The 26,652-nt window shown below is 41.1% G+C and overlaps 1 protein-coding gene across 2 annotated transcripts in view; it reads left to right on the top strand.

Moving 5' to 3' along the window:
• The first annotated feature begins 666 nt into the window (after positions 1-666).
• glra3 (glycine receptor, alpha 3) overlaps positions 667-26,652 on the top strand; it is a 40,979-nt gene continuing 14,993 nt past the window's right edge. For both annotated transcript variants that reach the window (XM_037764844.1, XM_037764845.1), the window contains exons 1-3: positions 667-868; positions 16,078-16,208; positions 17,566-17,633. In XM_037764844.1, coding sequence (XP_037620772.1) covers positions 816-868; positions 16,078-16,208; positions 17,566-17,633 — 252 coding nt within the window. In that variant the 5' untranslated portion in view covers positions 667-815. The remainder of the gene's footprint in view (positions 869-16,077; positions 16,209-17,565; positions 17,634-26,652) is intronic.

A 26,652-nucleotide genomic window follows, 5' to 3' on the forward strand; every position in this document is an offset into this window, starting at 1 on the left:
ACATCACACGACTACTACACAGTATATCCATCCTTTGCCTCAGGCTATACTCTTGATGTAAATCTGACTGAACTGTAAGCAGCACTCTCTACCCGCCTACTTTGGACACATATGGCAAACTGTCATCAATATAGGCTACTTTACAGCCGGGAATCACAACCACATGCGACTCTGCCATCCTGCCTAACAGAGCAGAATAACAGAGAGAGCACGAGACAGATGGAGAAATAAAAAAACAGAGGAGAAGAAGAAGAAGAAGAAGGGGAAGAAAATGGAGATGATGGTGAGCTATAGGGACACACACATACACACACACACACACACACACACAGAGAGAGAGAGAGAGAGAGAAAGCAGAATAATGCATGGGTGGGTGTTACATTTGATCCAGCTCAATGGGCTTCTAATTTCAGATGCGATTCAACTGGAAAAATTAACAACACTGAAGCTGATTGGCTGAGCTGTGTGCCCGTCATCTCTCTGTGTCCTCGTGCTTCATGAGGGCACGGAACGAGCCCAGAGCCCAGAGCGCGCTCTCAACAGCTGGCGTCGCTTCTTCTTCTCATCCTCCATCTCTCCATCTCTCCACGTTGTTGACTTTAACTGCTTTATTCTGCAGCTTCCATGTTGTTGTTTTGTCGTGCCAGTGATGAAAATGACCGGAACACACAGAGTTGTTGGAGTTGCTGTCAGTAATAAGGTAATATGGTTGTATAGTTGCCCCCCGCGCGCTGTTTGACCACAGCTGGAGCTGGAGGAGCACGAGCGCTATCCGCGGTGCTGAAAGCTGAAGAGACGAGAGGAGAGAGAGAGAGATGAGGAGACAGCAGCTCTCTGTGGCGGGCTTTCTACTGCTACTGTCACTGAGGTAGGACTACAGCTCATCACACAACATCACCACACACACGCACACGTCAGAAGGGAGATCCTTATAAAATTCCACTTAGAGTGTATTTGTGAAGCTAAATTGTTTCAGACTTATTTGAAATAGATTATTTGTATTTGGTGATATCAATGTTTTTTGTCAAAATATGTGCAGGGTCAATGACCTGCAGCTGCTGGGCTAAGTTGTGTCAGAGGTCAGTGACCCCACCGATGTTGGAGAGGCTATAATGGGATTGGCCAAAATCAATATCGGCATAAATTTTGCAGGATATGCAAAATCAATTTTCATTGCATACATGTTGAAAAGACTGCATGTTTTTTATGTATCCTCAATACATTTGTAAAGTTTAATTATACATATTGTTGTATTTGTGTTTTTATCCGTAGGCCTATTTAATTATCAGTGAAATATCAATTTATTTTATTTATCTATTCATTTTCTATTATGTAGCTATATTTTTATTATGAAGACAATGGAGTAGAAGCGCTGCTGGGTCTCTATGGTAATCACATACAGGTGCTCTTTGGATCCTTCAGGTGTATTGGGCTCATTCAGTCTTGTGAAGGGCTCCTTGCATGGGTGGAAAAAGTACAAAATGCAAGTCTTCCTCAAAAATAAAAAGATAATCCACACAGTTTGTCTCTGACGGTGACCCTGATGAAGTCCTATGTTGGTCGCAAAGCGTTGGTCATTTCAAACAATTATTGCCGTGTAAAATAAAGGCATTTTAATTTTGTTCAAACACTACAGTGTGCCTTGGATTATTTTTGAGGGAGACTTGCATTTTGTACTTTTTTCCACCCATGGAAGGAGCCCTTCACAAGACTATATTTTTATTATATTTTATTTTTGAACTGTAAAGTACGGTATAGCAGCTCCACCTCCAACATATATCACTGTCACAGCTCTTGAGGTATCCCTGTCAAAACATGTTAACTAATCTGTTTATGTTTAAAAAAAATGAACACAGCTGATACTATTTATGTTGTGTTCAGGGGCTGTTCTAGGATCAGCCCTTTAGGGGCCTGAGCCCCTAATGCCAATGTGACACGTGTACAGTCAAGGGCTTACTGTAGGTGTCATTTCAACATTGGGAGGCTGACACATACTAAGCCGGTGTCTGGGGGTCGTGCCCCCAGGAAAGTTAATTAATTTTCTGCATTCTGGTGAATTTTTATGCACCAATTTCTGCCTGTCCTGTTCTGCGAAATGCAACACAAATGGAACACAAAATGCAGGAGATGATTCAAAATATAATGGAATATAATGCAGTAATTATGGCTCTCAGTCATCTGCCCTGAGGGCAGCAGTTCAAAGAGAGAGAATGTCCGGGGCGAGATGAGTCCCTGAGAATATTCTGTGCTTCCCTGAAACAGCGAGAACTGTACAGATCTTCCAAAGAGGCAAGAGGGCAGCCGATAATCTTTTGGGCAGTGGTGACAAGCCTCTGGAACGCTTTCCTGTCTGCAGCTGTGCAGCTGGAGAACCACACACAGATGCAGTATGTCAGGATGCTCTCTATGGAGCAACGATAAAAGGACACAAGCAGTTTTTATATAAGGTGGTTTTTCCTGAGTACTCTCAGGAAGTGCAGTCTCTGCTGTGCCTTCTTGGTGATAGCTGTGGTGTTGACGCTCCAGGCCGGGTCATCCTCTATGTCAAGGGTGCCCAAACGTTTCCCTTGGAGGGCCAAAACTGGAACTCAATGGAGGGCCATGGGCCAAAATTAAACACCTATTGTATTGTATTGTTAAGATGCAAAATGGTACTAGGATCCCATCCCAAGTTCCCATGTATACTGCATTCAAAAAACTGCATGTTTTCCCCAAAACTGCATAGGATTATTATAAAGTGGACATATCTGTAAAGGGGACACTTGTGGGTACCCATAGAACCCATTTTCAATCACATATCTTGAGGTCAGAGGTCAAGGGGACATCTTGACAAACGGCCATGCCAGTTTTTCCCCACCAAAATTTAGCCAACCTTTAGAGTGTTAGCCTCCTTCCTGACAAGCTAACATGACATGATTGGTATAATGGAGTCCTTAGGTTTCCTTGCATAATAAAAAAAAAAGTATTTACTAACATCTGGCGGGCCAAATCAAAGCTGATGGTGGGCCAACTTTGGCCCGCGGGCTCCACTTTGGGCAGCCTTGCTCTATGTGAACGCCCAGAAACCGGAAGTCTGAGACCCTCTCCACACAGTCCCCGCCGATGAACAGGGTCTGAATGTCCGTCTATGATCAGCTCCTTGGTCTTGGTAGTGTTCAGGACCCGGTTGTTTTCTGAGCACCACACTGACAGCTGTATTCTCCTGTAGATAAACTTTTCTCGTTTAATGTTATCCCGTTATAACCTATATCTATGGTAATAATGACCAATGTGACCCAACGTTCTCCGTCAAAACATTCAGCTATTTTATTTGCTAGCGTTTCAACTTCCTTGTTTTTAATCTGCGACATCACCAAATTCACTACTTCTTCTTCTTCTCCTTTGGTTTTACTGGCAGACTACCAATGTTAAAGATGCATGCCACCACCTATTGTACCGGAGTGTGTAACATCATGACTTTACAGAGAAATCTGGATATTAAACCTATTTATATAAAGCCCTTTGAACCTGTAATTGTTTTGTTTTAGCCTAACTTTGCAGCGTTATTTAACCTCCTTCCGAGCAAGCTAGCATAACATGGTTGATACCAATGGATTCCTCAGGTTTTCTAGTATTTTTAGTGCTAAGAGGAAATTTAGGTGTTCTTGAGCACACCTAAATAGAGTCTAAAATCGCCACTGGTTGGGTTGAAAACTGTCTGTGTGGTTGTGAGGCCTGGGTATGTTAGTACAACGTGTCGTCTGACCAAGTATAAAGGCAAAAGTGGCTATAGCTGTTCCAAATGGCCATACTCAAAGGACGATTCACAATGAATTGTACAAATGGGGATAAGAGCACACTCTCTCAATGAAGGCATTCATGATATTGAATGTGTTTGTACGTGTAAAAAGTGAAGTAGTTGTGTGAAGAATGAAAAAAGAGAGCTTGAGGGATAAGTTAACATCTTGCCTATACCTTTCCACCACATGCACACCTGGCCAATGGCTGTGTGATGTGGACGTGATTGTCACATTGTTTGTTGAACGCAGCCCTGATGCTGTTCATTTGAAGCTTTCTGATGCCTTTAACCTGTCTGAGAGTCAGTGGCTCTTTAAGACCTGTGGGTTTGATACGTGGCTGGACAGCCTGTGTTTGTAATGAAGGACCCAGGTTGTCGTGTGAGATGGTTTTTCTGACAAAGGATGTATGATTTTTAAATAAAATTGGATGAGGAAGGAAGGAATTTAAAGTGTTCATTATAAATCACAATAGGAGAAGCGTCCACACTCTCTAACATTTGCAATATTTACCTTCTTCCAGCATCCAGTCTTGCCTTGATAAATTAAAGGTAGGGTTGGTAGCTGTTCAAATACAGTTTTTGTTATATTTGTTGAAATTCTCTTCACATCACAACAACAATCAATACATCAAATGCTCTGACAAAAAAAAGAAAAACAATCTGTTATCTGTGGCTGTTGCAGGATTGTAGTAAGCCCTTTGGGCAGAATGAAATGATTGGACGGGCTACCTGCCTGCGTGCATTCATTGCGTGTCACCGTTGTCTTCCACAAGCTGCTAGCTTGACAGCTGTGAGTACTAACAACAGCCATGTTGGTTGTTTAAGTTCATGATGATCATTCTCAGGGACTTCTGGAGCTAGTGCTGCTAGCTACTTAGAGATGGCAACACTGGGCTGGGGTTTTTGGATGGATCATGTTTAAAATCTAGTGTACTCTTTTTAGTTTCTCAGCATTACCGACCCTACCTTTAATTTTGCACAGATTGTATTGTGCAGATATTCTCCTGTTATTATATACTTTTGCTGGTGAGTGGTGAGTTCTACATAAAGTATTGTGGTGCAATATTTGAAGCCTTCAAGATGCCAAGACTGAAGTTTGATGTAGATTTAAAAAAATTGTACTCACGTTTTTTTTGTACATTTGCCAATGTCAACCACAGACCACAAAGTAGTTACTTCCTACAGTGGAATTTGTAATTGCACAGTGATATCATAAATGTCTTGTGTGTTTTATTTAAACGTACTGATCCTTATGCTTGACTACAAACCAGTTGAAGATGACATGTACTGTAATTGCTGCACATGTTCATAAAAAAGTCATAAATGTCAAGATGGTGGCACGTCCAAACACAGCGGCTTTGCTCTCCCCAATCCGATGATATCTGTTACAGTACCAGTGTCTTTTAATGCATCGTGTATGTGATGGGAGTTGCAAACTCAATTTTGTACAATGACAATAAAGGAAATCTAATCTAATCTAATCTAATATTAATACTGTTTATTGCACGGCTGTGTTGAATACTCGATTCTGATTGGTCAATCACTGCGTTCTGCGGCTTGTATAACAGACCGTTGCTATGGGCGCAGCTCTGATGTTGAACTCCGGAGGACCGTTCATGTGTCAAAATATTAATTTCTTCAGGAAGTAGCAGTGTAATAAGCGGAATAATGTACAGCTAGCGGGTCATTGTTGTCAAAGAATCCCCTTCAGGACGATGAGACACCAGCATCACCCTGTCGGGGATTCTTTCACAACAATGACTGGCTCGCTGTACATTATCCCTTACATATAGCGTATTCATATCCACCCCTTAGGGTAGAGATACTTGCTTATAACTATGACGCTGCCTCGGGTATCCTGTTGTGTACGTCCTCAGAAATTAACTTACGTGACGTGAACGCATGGTTAAAAAGCAAGTATAGCTCTGGCCTTACTGTTCATTGTATTTATTACCAATATACATTTACTGCATTTTGCACTTCTTGTTAGAAAATAAATTGCATTTTGTTGTACTTGTACAAAAAATGTTGTATCAGAGAGATAACATGGGCCTAACTGATGGAAATGGCTGAACACCATTGGTCAATGGGGACAAAAGTAGCTGAAGGGCTGGAAGGAATACTGTCTGTTAGATCCTGTTAGATCCTGCAGATTGACAGTTGAGCTACTTTCCATAACACATGACGTGAAGCTCAAGGCTCATGAGATTTTGTCATTGAAACCCCTAATAGTAGCCCCGATCCCAAAAGACAAGTTGTGATATTAACATGATTCCCTGTTCTGTCAAATCTTCTACTCTTTGAGCATTTCCTCCTTTCCTACCTCCTTTCTTCCTCTGCTGCACGTCCTTTATTATTAAACTAACTTTCTGAAGGAATGTTGGCTGCATTTAGCTTTGACATGCTTTAGTATTTTAATTTTAGGCTGTCTAAAAGTAAAACACATGTGGTTTCCCAAAAGTTTGAGCAAGCTTTAGGATAAAAAAAAAAAAAAAGCTGCTGAAAAGATGAAAGCCCCAGTAAATCTTCTTAGAGGGTCATGGATGGATTCAAAGACAAAATTTAACAGGCTTATATTTTGCCATTCAATGGGAGCTGGACTGGATCTGCCTTCAGCTTGTCATGCATGTATACTAGTCAAAAGCTTTGTTTCTGCCTCTTTTCCCTTTCTGCTTGTGTTTTCTGTGTCCTTGTCAGAGTGCAGATAGGCGTTATCTCTGGTCACTGGTCATCATTAGTAGTGTAATACTTAATACTGATTCAAAGGTTCTGTAGAAAGCCCTGTTTCAGAGCATTGAGAGAAAGTATTTTATTTAATTTCCTTGCATAATGCAGTATGCGTTAGCGCACAAACACAACTGTCTCTCTTGAATGTTTTAGTATTTGCCTCATCTCCCCTCTCCATTACATGCCATTGTAAGCCTACGGCCTCATTTTTTTGTTTCCCGGTCTATGCTTTCCAATGTGTTAAATGCTGTTTTCAGAGGCCATAGAGACAGAAAGATACTTAAGAGAGCCTTAGAGCCTAAACACTACAAGTGGAAATTGCTGACTCTGTTTTACAGCTTTCCAATCCATTTCTGTCATCATGTGTAAATGCAAAATCCCCAATCACAAGACAGGCGTAGGCCAGTATGGTGGATAAATCTGAGAACAGCATTTCGATGGAAACAGGACAGCATCGACACAAGCACTTTCAGCACATTTATGAAAAGAATAGACAATGGGTAAATCACTTCTTCCGTTACGTTAACGGCTATACTGGCGTTCAAATGGCGCGATCACAGTAATAGTTGGGAGGCAAAGCAAAGTTTCCTTCTTAACATGAGAACAGCGCAGCACCTGTATTCGAGCAGGCATCCATCACAATCTGAAATCTGAATAAAGTGCTTTAGTTGCAGCTGTTGCATAAATAGATTCTACAAAACATAAGGAACCAAATTGCACAGTATCCATCATATCAGACCAAGATTACGTTTGTGCTTGTGTATCTGTCACTACCAGAACACTTGTTACTGCTGAAGGAAACATGTGGCTGAAAAGCACAGCTAAGTGCTGCTCTGCCTGGCTGTGTGTATGTGATGGGGGGGGAGGGTAGTCTGCACACTAAGCGAACATTTGGCTGAAGGCAGTCGTCGACCCCGTCGCTGTCACTGGGCTGGGCTGCCTTAGACTGTAATGCCAAAAATACCCCAGGGGAAGCTGGGAAATGTAGTGTTTCTGATGTATGTGTTAATCCAGCAGCTAATTAGTCTCAACAAGTACTACAGCTGCAAATAGACTGGAAAGGCTCTATATTAACACAGTGGCAGGCAAGAACTGTTTCACCTCAAAGTGGAGTCAAGTGTCTGCAACTCTTCAAGGGAAATATCCACAGGAGTTGTCTCTTCAGTACGAAAGATTAGATAAATTAATAAAGATAATTATGTTTTGGTGAAAAGCAGAACAAAGACATCCATTCATATTTAAAGCTGAACATCAGTGCGCTTTAGCCGTGATGTCTAGCTCTGCTTTTCCTGCAATGTGTGAAACCCAAAGTGTTTCAATACATTACTGGATGTGTAGTGTTTACCATTTTGGATTTAACATGTGAGAGTGCAGGTCATATCCACGCAGACCCTCCAAACGTTTTCTACTTTCTGTGGTTTGTTTTGGTTGACGGATACGGAACGGATATGACGTCACGTTACTCTGACCACAAAAATAAAAGCAGTAACTTCCTTTTACCTCCGTGTAGACTCAAATTAAGCCAATATATCGATTTTGGCATTAAAAATTGATTTCAAAATCGAAAACAAAAATCACGATACATAGGTGAATGGATTTTTTGTCCCACCCCAATTTTCACGTTGTGTCTAAAAGGGCCTTAGAGAAAGTACTAAGAGAAAGAAATACTCAAGCAAGGGGCAAAATGATGAATGATGAATGAATTAATGAAAACTGATGAATATTAGCCTAGTTTATACCAGAGATTCATACAAGTTCATGCCAGAGGTGGCGAATTATTCAGTTTTCTTTCCTGAGAATGAAAAGTAAAATTAAAAGTAGGCCTATTTAACATAAAGTGCTGATGCAGTGTACTTATTATTTAGTTATTTTCATTCTTTAAAAGTCACCAGGCGAGTATGGTTTGAGATAGAGAGACAGGAAAGAGAGCGGAAAAGAAAGCAAACTATTGCACCAATTTTTCCAGAAGTTATTAATAACTTACTTGGAAAGCTGCTTTGCCCGTGCCCGCGATATTTTGTAATAAGCTCACCCGAACCCGCCCGACCTGCGGATCAATCCGGGGCGCCGCGGGTTGTGGGTCGACCCATGCATCACTACAAGAGGGGGTCAAAACCCAGGAGAGTGGAGACTTTATCCTCAGCTGATCGAGGAGATCTGGTGTCACCTCCGCAAGGCAGAAGCCAACTTCCAGAGAGTCAGCACTAGGGATGCTAATTTAATTATTAATTGTCAATTATTAACATCCCTAGTCAGCACATTGTCGACTCTTCTTTTCCTTCTTCTTCTCCTTGAAAAACGATAATCCACCTCTGCGGTGTGATGCTCTGGTACACGCATGGCCTCTACGCCTTCCCTCCTTTCACTTTCCTCCAGCCCTTCTTTGCAGGGTTCAGGTGGAAGGGCTGAGGCTGACATTACTGGCTCTTCTTTGCCCCACATGCCATGGTTTTCAGAGACTCCGCCTCTCTACAGCGGAACACCATGGGAGCTCCCGCTTTGAAGAGAGCTGCTGACCTTCGGTGAATGAGTGCTGGGTGTGACTCATTGGGACTCCACCGTTTGTTGTGGCCCTCGGTCAGCTTGGAGACTTTCGGGCTTACCAGAGTGGCTCCCCCGTTCACAGGCTTGGCCTTTACATCTTGCGGGGCCTTGACCTGGTTGCTATGTAAATACAGTAGTGTCTCCTTATGGGTGTCTTAAAGAATTACCCTGTACATATGGAATGTAACGGAGTGGAGAGATAGTCTCGATATGATAGAGAACGCCTGGTTGGCTCTCTGAGTGAAAAGACCATCTCTTCAGTTCCTGATCAATCTATCAGTGACTGTGTTTACATGCACACTAATATTCCACTACTGTTCTGAATATGTGGAATATGCGTCTCAGTTGGGGTTTTTATCGCAGTTTGTGACACATGGTCTCTTGCCTGTTTACGACCAGCTCTCTGCATTGTACACAAACCAGTCTGTTCTCATGCATAGCCGTAAAAAGAATAGCTTGAAGAACACAGTTTTGCAAAACTTGAACAGTAACGACAAGGGTACAACACGGGAACAACATGACTGCAGTTGGAAAAGGAGGGATATTAAAGTTATTTAAAGGGCGTAGCCGTAGTACATCATGGGGGTGTTTTACATTAATTGGAGGATGCACGGCTGCATGTAAATGGGAATATTAGTGGAATATTCATTTTCATTAGCCATGTAAACAGCTTAGTAGGAATATTGTTTTTTCTTTGGAATAAAAAAATCATAATATTTTGTGCATGTAAATGTAGTCAGAGATTCCACGCCAGTGCAGATGCTTAATCTCAGGGCACATTTGGATGTGTGTGGTCATCAGTGCAGTGTGTGACTGTTGAGCCAGCAGCAGTGTCTCTCAGAGTGCTGGTGTCCCTTCTCATCCTCGCAGTGGCTCTGCTTTTGTGTGCTAATGCCTTTTTGGCCTTTTTTATTTAAATCATACTATACTGTTTCTGTATTTCTGCCAGCTTGTGGTCCTCATAACTTGACTACAGAACATGACTTACTGCATCAGTGACCCTCTGCCATTCTTTTCTTTTTGTTTGAAATGCCACTGCTCAGGCATCCAGAAAATCTATTCTTCTTTTTTTTCTACTTTCTTTTTCACTTGTTTCTTCTCCAAAGTTTTCAATGGCATAGTCACTGAAATTATGCTTTAGGGTTTTCTCTCACCAGCCATTGTATCCAACAGCTTACCTAAGTGACCGTTTTCCTTCTCACACAGTGCGGTTGTGCGGAGATACATACCTGCATGATAATGCATGAGTTTGAGCTTTTAAAATGTGTTTTTAGTCTTGTGTCATAAGATGGATGGATGGATTGATATGAATTTGGGGGGTTTTAGACTTTTGTTTGGACAAAAGCTATTTGAAGAACTTAGTTTTTAAGAAATTGTCTGACAATTTATACACCATAAACAATTTATCAGAAAATAATAGATTAACCAATGATCAAAATAATTGTTAGTTGCAGCCCAAAAACTATTAATACAACAATGTCAGTTTACATTAGTCATTAGTCTCAATTGGTAGATATGAGAGTAGACACCTGCATACTCACGTGTATGTAATTCCACATTGATTTTTTATAAATGATCAGATTCATACTAGCATGATTCATACAGTTAATGTGCAAAAACTTCTTAAACTGAAGTCCCGTCTAACCAGATAGGAGGATGTTGTGGTGATAAACTGGGATTTTTTCTTTTTTAAATACATTTTTAATGACTTAAGGTCTGAACAGTCCTGTAATACATTTATCTCACGCTCATTCACATCTGCAGATCATAGACCAGAATAATGGATTCTTCAACATTGTACTTTCCTGCATGCTTGTTGGCGTGCTGATAGAGATAGGGTGTTACGTAACGGTAGGAATAAACCAAGGTCTCTCGATATGGCCAGATGCAAAAGGCCTCTTCTCTCTGTCTCTTCATGTCGGCTTCATGGGGATGTTTTATTGCATAATCAGAGAGCTAGTTATAAATAATTCTGTCAGCACTTCAAACCAAACCTCTCCCAGACACAGTTGGGCTTTTTAGCATCTTAGTTGCAGAGCTCAGGTGATCTGTTAGGATAGAATCCTCTGGGGATTTGTGAGTCTGATATTTTTTGTTGCCTTTTCACAATAAAGTTTTGACACATTGTTTTGGTGTTCCCTAGAAGGGAAACATCTGCAGGCTTTGCTCACTTCATCCTATAGAGCCAGTGAGAGGGCAAAGGCTGTGCAAAATAAAACTAACTGAATGTAGTAGTTGTAGTTCAATGAGCACATTGTCTCTTTGCGCTCCTTAAGTTACTAACTTTGTAGATGTACAGGGTCACTGCAACCCGTAATCCTCATTGGACAAGGGGACTGCACAAGCCCCATCATTTCTTTTATTATTATCAATATTATTATTATCTTTGGCTAGAGATTATGTGTTCAGTCATGTCTGTTTTATTATACCTTCACACATTCCTGACATTTCACCGGGGTACACGGTATATGACGATTTATGGCGGCCCGTGGTGGCGGGGGGTGCTAAGCAAACTTCGGCAGAGCAGCTTGTCACTGAACTGATCTGGTCGATCAAATATGAATCAATATTATGTAATATTATATTATGCACTCTAGGGGGGCGCGCCCCACAGTTTGAGAACCACTGGTCTATTGCGTGTGTCAGCCATCAAACAGCAAACGAAGATGTCCTTTTGATGACGTCCATGTTTGCTTGTTGTTTATTTTCTTGTTTTATTCCTTGAAAATGAAGCTTGTGAATGAAACACTGAACACATACAACCACACGTAGAATGCTCTTTGGCCTAATCCATGTAACCTTTGCAATGTGCCAGCACAATATAAAACACCCACAGAAGCACAACCCAGTATAATTCTGGTTCAGATTTAAAAACATGATGGGCTGTTTGAATCTCTGACCAGTTAAGGTGGGCCTAAACTATGATATGCACAGTGGCTACCTTCCTAAACAGTTATTAGATGGAAACATGGCTAATTTAATTTATAGACACAACCAGTCAATCACATTTTCACATTAGTGCCATTCCTTTTTTTTCCTCTTGCATTTGAAACATGCATTGTGCTTTTAACTAACTCGGAAAAAAAAGTTTGGAAATTTGTGTTTGGTCGATTATTTCTCTGTTGTTACAATTCTAATTGGCATTGTAGCCTGTTTATTTACCTTCACAATGATGACCAACTTGTAAGGATCATGCATTTGTGGGATGAGCAGCACAGCTGATTATGTGGGGAGCGCCCAAGAAAAATTTGCCAAAATGCTCTGCCAATGGTAAACAGTGTATTCTCCTGTTGGTATTGACTCTTGTTTTGAGTTGTTTGGTGGATTAGATGATTGAACTCTCTATCAGTAACAAGGAACAAACAAGACATATTGGCTACTTTGCACTTTATTCATTTAATACACCGTCAGGAGCCTCAGTAGCGGTGGAAGATCCATACGCAGCCAAAACAGCCTGGCACCTCCTCCTCATGCTGGTCACCAACCTGGTCACACGTTACTGTGGGATGGCGTTCCATTCCTCAATTTGGGCAAATTTTACTTGGGCGCTCCCCACATAATCAGCTGTGCTGCTCATCCCACAAATGCATGATCCTTACAAGTTGGACATCATTGTGAAGGTAAATAAACAGGCTTTCCAACCATGTAAAATACAATGCCAATTAGCATTGTAACAACAGAGAAATAATCAACCAAACACAGATTTCCAAACTTTTTTTTCCGAGTTTATTTTACTATTATTCTTTTTACAAGCTCTGGATGACGTCTGTATAAATGCCAGGTCCTGTGTATAGCTGTGGTAGCTCTGTGGTTCACTCAGTGTCTGAGGCTGAAGTCTTAGCATGAATGAAATATTGTGCTCACTTCACGTACACTTAGAAATCACCATTGAATTTATTATTGATTTAGTAGCACTGATAGTAGTAGCAGCAGATTAAAACACGAAAGAAAGAAAGATAATTAATATATTAAATGCATTAAAACATGAAATGTGTTCAGCTCTCCCCTTTAAATGGCCTCTGTGTGTGTGAGAGGGACGAGACGTGAGAGAGTATAGTTCTAGATTAAAAGCTCCTCCATTATTGATAAAGATCCGATGTTATGCTGCGTCTCTCTACATTGCTTCCTGTTGTTCTCTGGTGTTTTAAAAGGAGGAGAGTATAGGAGAGAGAGGGGGGCAGGAAGAAGAGGACACGAAATTGCAGGAGAGAGGAGAAGAAAACATGGCGAGAGGTAGCGCTACAGCAACCTAAGCAGCTTAGCAGCTGATTTAAGATGCTCTGAGCTGACAACTCTGCCTGAGTGTGACTGTTAACTGTGCCAACCAAAGAAAGAAACTGTTCCAGGGAGAGGTGGAGAAAAATTAAAAGCATGATAAGACTGACATATTAACGAACGAGACTTTTAAAGAATTTTAACCGATTAACGATATCGGTTTAACAGTTAAAAGAAATATTAAAAATCAAATTAAAAGCTGAGCAAAACTCACAGAAGCGGCTTCTCACTTAAAGGAGAATAGCTGGTCCACCTTAAAAGTCCACCTTAAGAGAGTGATCACATGAACTGGGCTTGGAGGAGTTGTGGCATTTATTCACCGACAAATAAACTGTACACACACTGCTACAGCTACGTTCACAGCTAGGACGCCACCGACAACCCCACACTCACTGCCGCCACACACACACGGTCTGTCGGACACCCGCTAACAGTACGGCGGCTGTGGCTCAGAGGGTAGAGCAGGTCGTCCACCAATCGGAAGGTCGGTGGTTTGATCCCCGGCTGCTCTGGTCACATGTCGACGTGACCTTGAGCAAGACACTTAACCCCAAATTGCTTCCGAAGGCTTAGCCATCAGTGTGTGAATGAGTATTTAGATTAGATCCTGATGGGCAAAGTTGGCACTTTGTACTGTTGGCAGCCTCTGCTGTCAGTGTATGAATGTGTGTGTGTGAATGGGTGAATGTTGACATGTAGTGTAAAGCACTTTGAGTGGTGGGAAGACTAGAAAAGCGCTATAAATACAAGTCCATTTACCATTTACTATTTATGCCAGGCAGACACACTGCTGACAACCTCGCAACTAAACTAAATGATGCGGTGGAGACTTACTGGGACAATACACGCAGCATCATGGCTGCTACAGTAACTCTCCCAGACGGTGAACTGGGGACTCAGTTGTCTGTTGTGCTCACACACTGAAGCTGGTGATAAATGATGGATTTAGACTTGTTGTGTATCGGCTTCTCGTTGCAGCTGGGCTGCTTGTTGGGCACTAAAAATAGCACCGTTGCATGAGACACTAATTCTGTCAGTTAACTGTTAATAATCAGTTAACGAGGGTCGGTTATCGGTAAGAAAAAAAAATTCTAGATTAGCATTCCTAAATGAGAGAAGGCCTCTAGTGTCTCTGAGTGTTATCCGTAGGCATCAGCAACAGCACCAATAAGGGCAAAGCCAGCAGTAACGGGAAATGGTGTTGCTAATCTTCTATGGTAAGCTGGCTTTGATGATGTATGTGACGGTCTGTAGTTAAACTTTTAAAAGGGAAGTAATTGTAATACGTTGCATGGTTGGACCTGTGCTACTGTACTATTGATATCATATGCCATTCACAGCTGCAGAAACCCAGCCAGCATCAACATCATCTGCCTCCACTGCCAGGTAGAAACACTGTTGGGCTGCTGTCTCTAGAGAGAGAAACATAAACAGACACACACATACATCATGTTGAGTATGACTCACACACTCCTAGCAGACACATCCACATCTATGGGCAGACTCACACAGACAGCAGACAGAGTGTGTGTGGTGATGCATCAACCAGAGAGCAGCTCTACGCTGGGCTGCCAGTGGCGCGCTTCTGTGTCAGAGCTCTCTCCGAGGGCAGGACAAAAGATTGTATCGCTACTGAGCTAGACGATGCTGACGTCAGACATGACGATGAGAACAGATATGTTTGAGTTTATAGTTGATGTTATTTTTTTCCCAATCACAACACAACAGGGATTTGTTTTTGGTTGCCAAACACTCTTCTGTTTAATGTTTTTTGACTAAGTAATAGGAGCTAAAGGACATTTTTTTAACAGAAAAACATATTGACCTTTTTATTGGCCATTGCTACTTATCTCTACTTCTTTGCTTGTATTTGAACTCTGCTCGACTTCCTCCCGTCTCTCCCTCCTCCTCCTCCTCTCTGCTCTCTGTCGCTCCTCGTCTCCCAAAGCTCATTGGAAATGAATGAGTGCTGGTCCCGTTGTGTCTTACTGTCACCGCTAGTGTGAGTGCATGTTTAGAAGAGGTTAAATGAGTCATCAAACTCATGGTAAACACCATATTCTGTTCTCAGTGATGTATAAGCTTACTCTCTGCTGGGGTAAATGTTAGCTGCTTCTGCGTGTGTGTGTGTGTGTGTGTGTGTGTGTGTGTGTGTGTGTGTGTGCGTGTGTGCGATGTGTGTGTTTAGCAGTAAGACCCCCTGCAGAGAGTTGAGCTATTTCGGGAAAGGTTCCGTCTTGTCCCAACTGACAAACATACACACGTACACACGTGTAGTTTCAGGATCATCAAGCTTTACCTTAACGTTTAGAAACGATTACCTATTCACCCCAGAAGACACCCACACCCACACACACATACACACACACACACACACACACGGCGCAGTATGTTAAAACAATGAATTCAACCATGCCTCTTTAGTGGAGCCATTTATACCACAGTAGAGCAGGATTACATAAAATTGGATATTGCTCCACAGCTGATAGCTTCCTCCATTTAGGAATCATTCCTTATTCACTCCCTGTTGATTTAATTCAAATGTTGCTGAGCTAAGAGTGACTATCTCATCCATATGAAATTCAGAGCTCCTACTTTCCTAAACCATTCAACTCCTTGGTTGGAGATTCAAAAGTTCTCCTCCATCCTCAGTGTGTTTAATATAACCTCAACACCAGAGCTGTCATACACACCCTGCTGTGAACATGTCACAGATGATTACTTGTATTGTTTGTGTTTTGTTTCTATGACAGTGTGGGTCAGTGTAAGGAGGTGGACAATGCTGCAAGGACACGACATGTCCCAATGTCTCCCTCTGATTTTCTGGATAAACTGATGGGCAGGACGTCTGGATATGATGCCAGGATAAGACCAAACTTTAAAGGTATCACCCTTGCTATCTACTGTAAGTGTCTGTCTGTATTTTTCCACAGGAACACACATGACACAGGAAATGGACTTCCCCTGTGAGGCACTGTCCATAATAACATGGATAACTTACGTAACAGCAAGATAATGATTTAGTTCAAGCAGCCACCGGTATCCCCACATGTAAAGACTTGTTGTGGAACTTCACTTGAACTTTGGATTCGCCAGGCACAGTTCCTCACCGACTGATATTATGCACAGAATCACGTACCAAATGGAGAATTAGCCCAGTCCAGTTGCTGAAATGTAACACTTGTCGATCCAAGGTCGGTTATCCTCCTTTATTGTTCACTCATTACTGAACATGAAACTTATCTATACTGTTTTTGTTAATGGAGTCTGCTGACTTTGAAGAGAGCATCTATATCAATGTAAATAAGGTGCCAAAGTGCAGAGAAAAGCATCAAAAGAGAGCTTGTTTAGCAAAAATAATCCCCAGGGGAGGATCCTAAGCCTCCTAGAAATGCCCCTGATTTCATATCTTTGTAGATAACCAAAGAAATGGTCCTTGTAGTAAACCACATTTCTTTATGAGGCTCCTGTAAAGATATATTGGTATCATTCTGAAATATCCTGAAGATACCTCTTTCAGTTCACATGCCGAAAACTAAAAAGCTACTCCTTCATTCTAAAAATTGATGGCACCATTAAAATATCAATGTTATTGTGACCTGACCAACTGGGGGATAAGGCACTGTTGACCCACACACCTTAACCCGGGTTCACCCAAGACTAACCTCTATATACAGGTCAATACGCAGATAAGTGTAAGGATTAGACAGAGACGTGGCTTAAAGTGCAATTGTACAAAATGTTATTACAAAAAGGTAAAAATGCTTCCCCACTATATGTGGTTTGTGTGTATGGAGTATTCCGGTCACTGTTTATAAGTCAATAACTTAGTAGCAACCTCTATAATTGAAACTGAATTTATTAATTGGCTATCATTTTCTCTTTTCGATGGGTGGTGCCCCCAGGTGACATTTAATGAAGTTTAATAAAGTTAAATTATCTTATTTTGAAAAATACTGATTACTTTCTGATAGCCCAAAGTTGAGTGCAATCACACTTCACATGCTACTTCACTGGTTCCCAAAAATATTTTCAAGACCCCCCATTCATCATCATTAATAATTAGCCTCGCCCTTTTTATAACACTGGGCACCCCTTAGGGGTCCCACCTCCCAGTTTGTATCAATGAATATGATTAGGATGCACATTATCACATTATATCCATCTACTGTAATCATTCTCTCTCTCTCTCTCTCTCTCTCTCTCTCTCTCTCTCTCTCTCTCTCTCTCTCTCTCTGCAGGTCCTCCAGTTAACGTTTCCTGTAACATTTTCATCAACAGCTTTGGCTCCATTGCTGAAACCACCATGGTAAGTAACACAGATACTGCATGAAACTAAAATAAAATAAATTAGCATAAAGGTTACATTAGCATGAAGGCACAGACTCATTTTATACAAATGTTTTATATAAACCGTATTTCGTCAAAAGACATTCATAAAGAGTATTCAAATATGTATAGTCATTTACATTTTCTATGTGGATGTCCAGTCAGTGCTGATGGACAACTCAACTCAACAAAACAGCTTACAATAATACAACCTGAAGGAGGTCTCCAGCACACCTCCAACCCAGTGAGGAGGAAAACTTTCATACAACACACACACGGCTCGCTCTCCCTGGGTTGGCGTCAGCGACAGCATCCAACAAAATCTGCCAACGCTGACATTCATTACAGCAGAATGATTACGTTTCTCATAGCATCGGAGGGCAATTTGAGCAAAGGCTCCATGGGTCGGTGTTTGCTGTCGGCAACTCAGCTTCTGGAGGGTCCCCGCCGGCCATATCCTCCAATGCAGCCTCGAGTGGCCTCTCTCCGGCTGAATACGGCTGAATATCCGAGTCAGCCAAAACACTGTACACTGTAAAAATCCTCGTCCATAACATCCTCTGCACTCATATTTTACGATGCTAGTTTCACTGTTGGAAACATAACTAGTTTGCAATACAAGCGAAGAGAACAAGGATGTTTTTGAATGGCATTTCACTCCACAGCTACCAAAGCTGAAGTAGCACTCTGTAGTTCTTCCTCACCTCCAACGACATCACTATCACGTCAAACACCTGCAGGTGTTTCCACACTATATCCTTAACTCACATAAATAGAGATAAGGTTGAAAATCGGCAAATTTTCCATTTAAGACATTCCCTGTGAAAAACAAAATTAATTTGTCATTGGAGAGACACTAAATAAAACATGACAATTTGTTTACAAAACCATGAAAAAATCCTGCGCAGAAAGCAGATCGTTTTGTGCCCTAAAAGGTCTAACTTCATAAGCTTTGAGCCTGATGGTCATTAGTTTGTCATTCATTATCAAGCCCCAATATCTGCTGTAAATTATTGAATACAGTTTCAGAGCTCTTCACATCTTGTCAATATTTAAATAGGGTTTACATACTGTAGGTAGGATCCAGTTTAAAACAGTTCAGGGCAACATTCTATTTAAATAGTAAAATGTGCACCAGCCAACAAGAGCATTTCCCTCAAATTGAGACAGTACACCGACTGGGGAGACTGGTCAAGTGACAGTATCTACCAGAAGGGAAAATAATTTGCAAGAGGAAGAAAGAAAAGCTTCAAACTGTGGCCAGACAGGAGCACACTGACAAGTAGAGATAATGACAGAGGGAGGCTGACAGAGACAGAAATCAGAAGAGACAGACAAGCAGACATAAATAGCAGTTCAGTAAAGACATTTAGTGACTCTGACAGCAAATGCTTTAAAGTGACATGAAGTCAGTCCAGGCTGCACACAAGCTGCTTTGTACATCAATATCATGCATACACATATTAATACATAGACCAGGAACACAATTTTTATATGTTTCTTGGTATGTTGCACTTATGTTAGTAAAATGTCCCAAAAGTGATTCATATTTGGTTCTAATTTCAGGCACAGGAGTACAGGAGTAAGGGTATTTTATCAACTTTCTTAACCTGTGAAAGTCACTCCATCTCCTCTAGGATTTTGGGATCTGCAGAGCTGTCCTAACCTGTTAAGAGTCCCCCGACCAGGGACAAACGATAAGAGAAACAAGAGTAGAAAATCCAGTATGTGTGGAAATCCGACAGAATGCACTGGTGGATTCAAAGTAGCCATAATTCCTTCCAGTGTGTCACCCGTCCATGCTTATTATCAACAAGGACAGAAAGTTACAACAGCAAGGATTTGAGTCCCAAATTATTGTTGTGTTTATTTCCCCCTTAAAACACCAATGTAATGCATATCAATAATTCACTATCCACCAAATGTAATTGAAACATTATGTTGGATTTGTGTGTGTAAAAAGCATGTAGCCAATATAACGCAGCTCAATGCACAGATAAAGATACTTTCCTAAATATATTGCAGAATATTACAGACTGGTTAAACATATTCATGCACTCCAGAGGAAGAAAGCTTTGAACTTTTGTTTATTTTTGTTCATATTTACCTCTGTTTAGCCACCATTATGTTTTCACCGGCATTGGTTTGTTTGTTTGTCCGTTAGCAGGATTACTCCAAAAGTGTGCAATGGATTTGAATAACATTTTTTGGAGGGGTGTTGTGTGGCACAATGAATAATCCATTAGATTTTGGTTGCGATCCGGATTCAGGAATATTTTTAAGAATTTCAGCCTGAGCATTAAAACCACAGGGTATAACACATGCGCAGTGTAGCTGATGACGCATGACCCCGCCTCCTTCTGAGAGCAGGGAGATGCGTCAGTGAATGTGTGTGCGGAAGCTGCAGGCCGTTCACGGTGAGAAAGAACAAAGCTGTAGCTGACAGGATGAGAGACAACGTAGTGTAACGTTATACAGACATAACAAGGCTACTGAATGAGAGAGGCATCCGCCGATACGTTACACGAAAACACAGCGTGTTAATAACAAGCCGACCACCTCACGAAACCACCAGCTGTGATATGTTTTTAAAGTCATGCGTTGGCGGAGGTCTGCGCTCTCCGAGTGCTATTCTAGTTGGTTTATCAACTGCTCATGAGGTTGTCCGTCTAACACAACAGATGCGCTCCTATTTGAACCAATCCAGCTGTCTCCACAGGCTGCATAATGACTCACGTTTTACTCACGCTATACATGCAAAAACAACCCACAGTGTATTTTTCTGTTTCAAGTCTATTTTCCAGTTGTTTTTTCTCACACAACTACAGTGATGTGTTGTGTGATCAAAAACACAGGGGACCTACACTCAATACTGTGCCTGAATGCATCCTGTGTAGACACAGAGGAGAGCAGTGAAGCTGCTGAAGCTGCTGCTCTGCTCATGTGCTGCTCAAGCCACGCCTCCTGTGAAGACATGTTGTTAGTCTTGTTGGCTCAAAGCAAAAAATAGTTGTCCCAAAATATATGAGCTATTAGTCTTCATAAACCAAAAGTTTTAGTAGTTAGATAGAATTATACAGTCTGAATGATTGAACACATTTGGGATGCTTCACTACACTCTGACACCACTTCACTTCCTGTCCCAGTCTGTCTGCTGCATAATGAGCCAGCAGAGCAGAACTGGTTGTGATCAGTGAAGCCGCCTCTAAAGACGGATGGATGGACGAGTGGATGGATGATTGAAGCGACAAGGTCTAAGTGCTTTCTGCACCACTGGGAGTTGTTCTGACGGATATGCCATTTGTATGTGTTTGTGTGTGTGTGTGTGTGTGTGTGTGTGTTTGCCTTCCAAGCATGAACTGTCATGAGAAATTTCAGAATTTACAATATTGCTTTCATTTGGCTTTCATTATTTATCGGACTCAAATGAATGTTCCATGACAGTAGGCTTCCGTTTGTTTACACAACACCCAGCCGGCTTTGTGTGATTTATTTTTGAAGTCTGCCTGCTGTATATATAACTAGGGAAATTCTGATTATTATTTTTATTTGTTCATTTTTTAATTAAACAATTATTTTTTAATTTTTTTTGTAATTGGGCAGCACAGTGTTGCAGTGGTTAGCACTATCACCTCACAGCAAGACTTCAAATGTGGCTTGGGGCTCTTCTGTGTGGAGTTTGCATGTTCTCCCTGTGGTACCGTCCTCCAGCTTCCTCCCACACTGTGAGTGCGAATGGTTGTCTGTCTCTATATGTGTCAGCCCTGTGATAGTCTGGCGACCTGTCCAGGGTGTACCCTGCACTTCGCCCAACGTCAGCTGGGATCTGCTCCAACCCTGCCGCTACCCTGAATAGAATAAGCAGTTACAGATAATGGATGGATTTTGTTAATTTAGATTTCAAATCCACTAGAGTCTTAGTCAGTTTTCAGTATGCACTTTCACTTTCACTTTCATTTTGAGGATGTCTGTAGTTATAAGCATTTAATTCATCATTATTATCTTAAACAATCCCATAATACTGGCTTTTACACTGTATTGATTTTTCAGAGGTTGGATAATAATTGATGGTTAGATGTTCTGGTAGTAATGGAAAAAGTTATCTAAATAGTTTGCAACTGGTTTATCCTGTTCAGTAAAGTGTGTGTATATCAAGCTACCATATCCAGTTGTTGGTCATTTGTGGCAGGCTGTTCCAGATGTGAACACCACAGACAATTAAAGCTGATTGTGCACCATTCTTATTCCCAGGCCAGGGAACAGCTAACAGGGTAGTGTCATATACTTTACATATCAGACATGTGTTAAAGGTCCTATTCCGTTGAGAGATTAGAAAACTGAGAGCAGGATCTAAAAGTCAGACGGCCAATGAAGGGGCTTCAAGTCAAAGCAGTGACTTAGAGGACTGTGCAGAATGAGGGGTCAGATGTAGAGGTCGTCATACCCAGTTTATACTGACAGCTGTATAGAGAGAGGAGCACTACAGTAAAATATATGTGTATATACAGTATACATGTGCCATATGTCACATTAGGATTAAGACCTTTCTCTCTTCTCACCATCTGTCTGTTCATCCACCCACTCCCTCTGTTCCTCTAACAAACAAGAGAGTGAAGAGAAATAACCTCAACACGACAACAACACATTATAAATATGTTTCACTGACATGACAGGAAGTATAACACACATGTTAATAACAGCTAGGATGTAGATAATGGATGGATGGAGAGACTTATAAGTGATGTCAATTGCCATTGCCTTTTACGTACTAGACTGTTTGAATTGTTGCAGTCAGTATAGACAATAATAATTGTTATTATTATTATCACCCCTTAAACATTTATTCTAACAGCTCATGGTGAAAGACAAACAACATCATCACGTTATATAAAACATTGCTTAACAAAATTTGCTCAAACTGCTTTTTCACTTGCAGCAACAGAGCAGTGGAATGATATCTTCACAAATAGTACAGCGTGTATTAGTTTTAATTATTTAAAGGTAATGTTAAAAAGGGTCATGTTGTCTCAGCAGGTATCTCTCCCCCCGTCAGAGGCTGTTCTGCTCAATATTCAAAATCTATATGTTTGATTTCTCAAAAATTCTCAGAAGTGAATTTAATGATGAAATAGCGTACAAAAACTGTAAAATAACTTTTCATTTTTGGCCACTGTTGATGTGACCATAGCCAGCGCTTTGCATTGTGGGATACATCAGGCGAGGTAGACTGGTCCGATGCATAGTGGAGGAGATTTTTTCTGAATCAGTATGACATCCGGGTATTTTTGGCAAACTGCAGATTTTGCTTTTGTTTGTATATACTGCATATTACATGCTACATTTTGGACAAATCAGTCCGTACTACTGTTACGTTAAGCTGAACCCTGATTGATGAACCCTGTTTGACTTCTCGGACTCTGATTCCTGCCGTCTCCCTGTCTGGTTAGTTTGGTTCTCCTTTTCCCTGCCTGTTTTTGGAATAAACCTTTGGATTTTGGACCTTAAGTGCATGTCTTGAGTTGTGGGTTCTTACCTGTTCTGTGCTCAGAAATCATTACACACATGATGATGAGACAGGTTGTGTTTTGAATAAATAACATTGTGTTAATCGATGTAGTGAAGTTAAATACCTTAATTCACATTATAAATCCATCTTGTTTCTCAGAGCTTAGCTTAACCACCTTTACATTATCAGAATGCACATTTGTGGAGCATGCCTTGCAGTGGTCTTGGACAGATATGCCTTAAATACATTTTAATTTTTTAACAATTAAATGGTAATATAACCATTTATGATGCTGATTGTTTGGTGACACAGTTTCCTTTCTTTGTTTTACCATTGCGTCACTGAAAGAGGGGAGAAATATAGACAGGAGGAGAGATTCAGACACACACAGAGGGCTTAGAGCCAGGTTGGCACTCTCTGGTCTGTACACGCTATCTATGTTAAACAGATTTACTACTGTCAGACTCTCTTTTTTTCATTTATTCACTCAATCTCTCCATCCCTCTTAATCCATTCTCTATCTGTGTGCGAGCAGTGTTCAGTTTATCTGACTGCCCACGGAGACATGATAATGCCAAATGATGTTTGTCCTCATAAAAACATTTAACCTGTGCCAGAACAGTGTAGCTGTTTTGTTAGCAGTGCACCTGATCCTGTTGGCTGTGATGGTTCTTTAAAGTTGCATTATTTAATTTTTTTGGCCACTTTGGGGCAGTGGAACGAGCTGTTAATACAACATTGACATATTGGCATCTGATAAAGTTCATATGTCAAACTTGTTAGCAATTGTAAGCAACAATTTCCTGTTTACAATTTCAGCAGGCTCAGAGAAAAACAAGCTTTCATTATGGAATCCCATTTCTGGCCAAGATATGCAATATTCTCTCTGGTTTTACCTCTGTTTCAGTCTCACCTAACTCATGAGAGAAAGACATGTTTCTTTGATGCTATGTTCACTAGCTAGTCGTAAACCTTTTCTGCCTGCCGTTGGGTGCTGGGCAGGTAGTCAGTGGGTTTATCTGCGATTTTTCTCTGAAAAATGGAGTTAATGAGAGTGGAGTTTGTGGGCTCATCACTATAAGCAGCATCTCTCACATTACACATTCAGTCATACAGTCATTTGATCCATTATTGATGGAATAAATATGAAATAGTGTAGCTGACGCACCGAGTCACCCTTTAGCGTCCGTATGAGACGCACGGGGCTTTCAACAAATGCAGACATAGACAACGGCGTGGAAGTTGAACAAAGGGCTTTATTGCCAAAAGCATGAATGATGAATGGAATGAGGGAATGTCGAGGCTGGGATTGCAGGCAGGCGGTGATCCTATGGCACAGGACAACAAACGTTAGTGAACAAGAACAAGATCGAAACTACCACTTGGATTGAGTCAACAATCTGGCGACGAGTGAGTGGAGAACCGGGGTGTTTATACTGTGGTTGATGATTAGATGGCAGGCAGCTGCGAAGGTTGATCAGGTTAGTTGATTGCATCAGGGAGAGGGAGAGTCTGCCAGGGAAAAGAGCCTCGCACACACACACACAAACAGTCAGACATGCCCACACGAGACAGACAGGGAACTGGGCACACAGGAAAAAAGGGAAAAGACACACTGGGAAGGCTGATGGCACGGATGGAACCGTAACAACTACACTGCTACTCTTTTCTAATTATCCAGATGTTTATGTACTGTAATATATATTTGAAAACATTGTTGAAAATTAGCATAGTATGCAGTTGGTGCATTAGGATTAGGTTGAAGACATCAGAAAGACAAAGGATTGTATATCTAATGCTTGGTGCCCGGACACTGTGGTAATAGAGAGATCACCATGAACAGCTGATAACTGAATAGCTGGAATGAAGGCCTATCTACCTGCCAACAGAAACCACATCTTTACAGACGTTCAGGATCACCTCCAGGCAGGCGGTGAATCACTGCACAGTGAATTGTATTTTCAGCTCTGATTAGGTTTCTGCATCAGTGAACACTGAGACGCTAATGAATCTGCTACATGATTCCTAGGCAGCGATGATAATGGCGTTTGTTCTCTTAAGAGTTAGGCTACCTATTGTGTAATAGATAATGGAAAATTAAGCATAAAGTGTATAAACAGATATAATATAATTCAAGTGTATTGAGGTATAATGATTTCCTTCTCAAGGGGACTCTTGTTGCATCATAAGTGCAAAGAAGACACAGCTCATAAAAAAGATTGCATGTTTGACTCATGTGGGCCAAAACCTAGTGCTACTGTCACACCTAAATCAGACTTCCCCTTGTTTAGTTTCATTAGTCACATCTGTGTTCACCGTGCGATGACTCTGGCTCTGTTGGAAGTGCAGTGAAGTGGAAGAGTAGTGATGTCACTTCCAGTCAGTGAGCATAGTGGGCAGATATGCTAGCTGCCTTTTACAGTGCATTCTGGGAATTTTCTAGTTAGCTGAACTTGCAGTGCAATGTAGTGATACTGGCATCCGGACAATCGGTTCTAGGAACCAGACCAATTTGAGAGGCCCTGTGTTCTCCCCAGATGCTTATATACTGCTTATACTCTCACAGATCATTTAAATCACTCAAATCATGTAGAATAAACCAGAATTTTCACCAAAGCATTTCCTGCTAGACAAAACCTCAGACCATATGATGAAATCCCCCTCCCCCCCACCTACAGGCTTATCTCCTCTTATTGTTTTTAATTCCTACATAGATAACCCTCAGAGGCTAGTATACTGCTGCTGACTGACCTGCTGTGATCAACTATGACACCAGATGGTTTGAATAATAGCATTTATAGTAAGTCAGATATAAGAGTTCGTGAGTCACTGTGGGAAAATTATGTAATGGTTTTAAAAGGTTTAAACAAAGGGATCAGGTTTCTTATATTTGATTTCAGGAGTGGTTAAGCACATTGGTGCCAAAAAGGACATTTTTCGGCACCTTTCTTGTTAACACCATTATTAGTTCTAATAATGGATGGATTAGGAACCATCAGAAACCCCGGGGTCTAGGCTAGGATTTGTTTATCTGAGGCAAATAAGATTGGGAGCATGACCCTGTGACAAACTTCTATAACACTATAGCCACTTTGGGGCGCAGAGTCAACATGAGCATAGACGTCTGCTTCTCAGTGAAAAAATGGAGTACAATTGCAGAATCAAGAACTACAACTACATACCCAATTATCCAAACTTTTACTAGGAGCAACAATGGAATCTCTTGTCCTCATGTACAGGACTGCACATCACTACACTGTAAAAAAAAAAAAGAAGTGTAAAATAACAGAAATTTTCCGGCAGCAGGGGCGCCAGAAAATGTCTCTTAAAAAAAGAAAAAATACTGTCCGTTAATTAACATAAATAAACTGTAAAAAAAACAAAACAGTATTTATCTTTATATAATTAGCCTTTATTACTGTAATTTTACAAGAAATATTTTACTTTTAACATATATTTATTGTTAGAATAGTCATACACCGTAAATCTAAGA

The sequence above is a fragment of the Sebastes umbrosus genome, chromosome 3 (genome assembly GCF_015220745.1).
Source record: "Sebastes umbrosus isolate fSebUmb1 chromosome 3, fSebUmb1.pri, whole genome shotgun sequence".
Taxonomy (NCBI): domain Eukaryota; kingdom Metazoa; phylum Chordata; class Actinopteri; order Perciformes; family Sebastidae; genus Sebastes; species Sebastes umbrosus.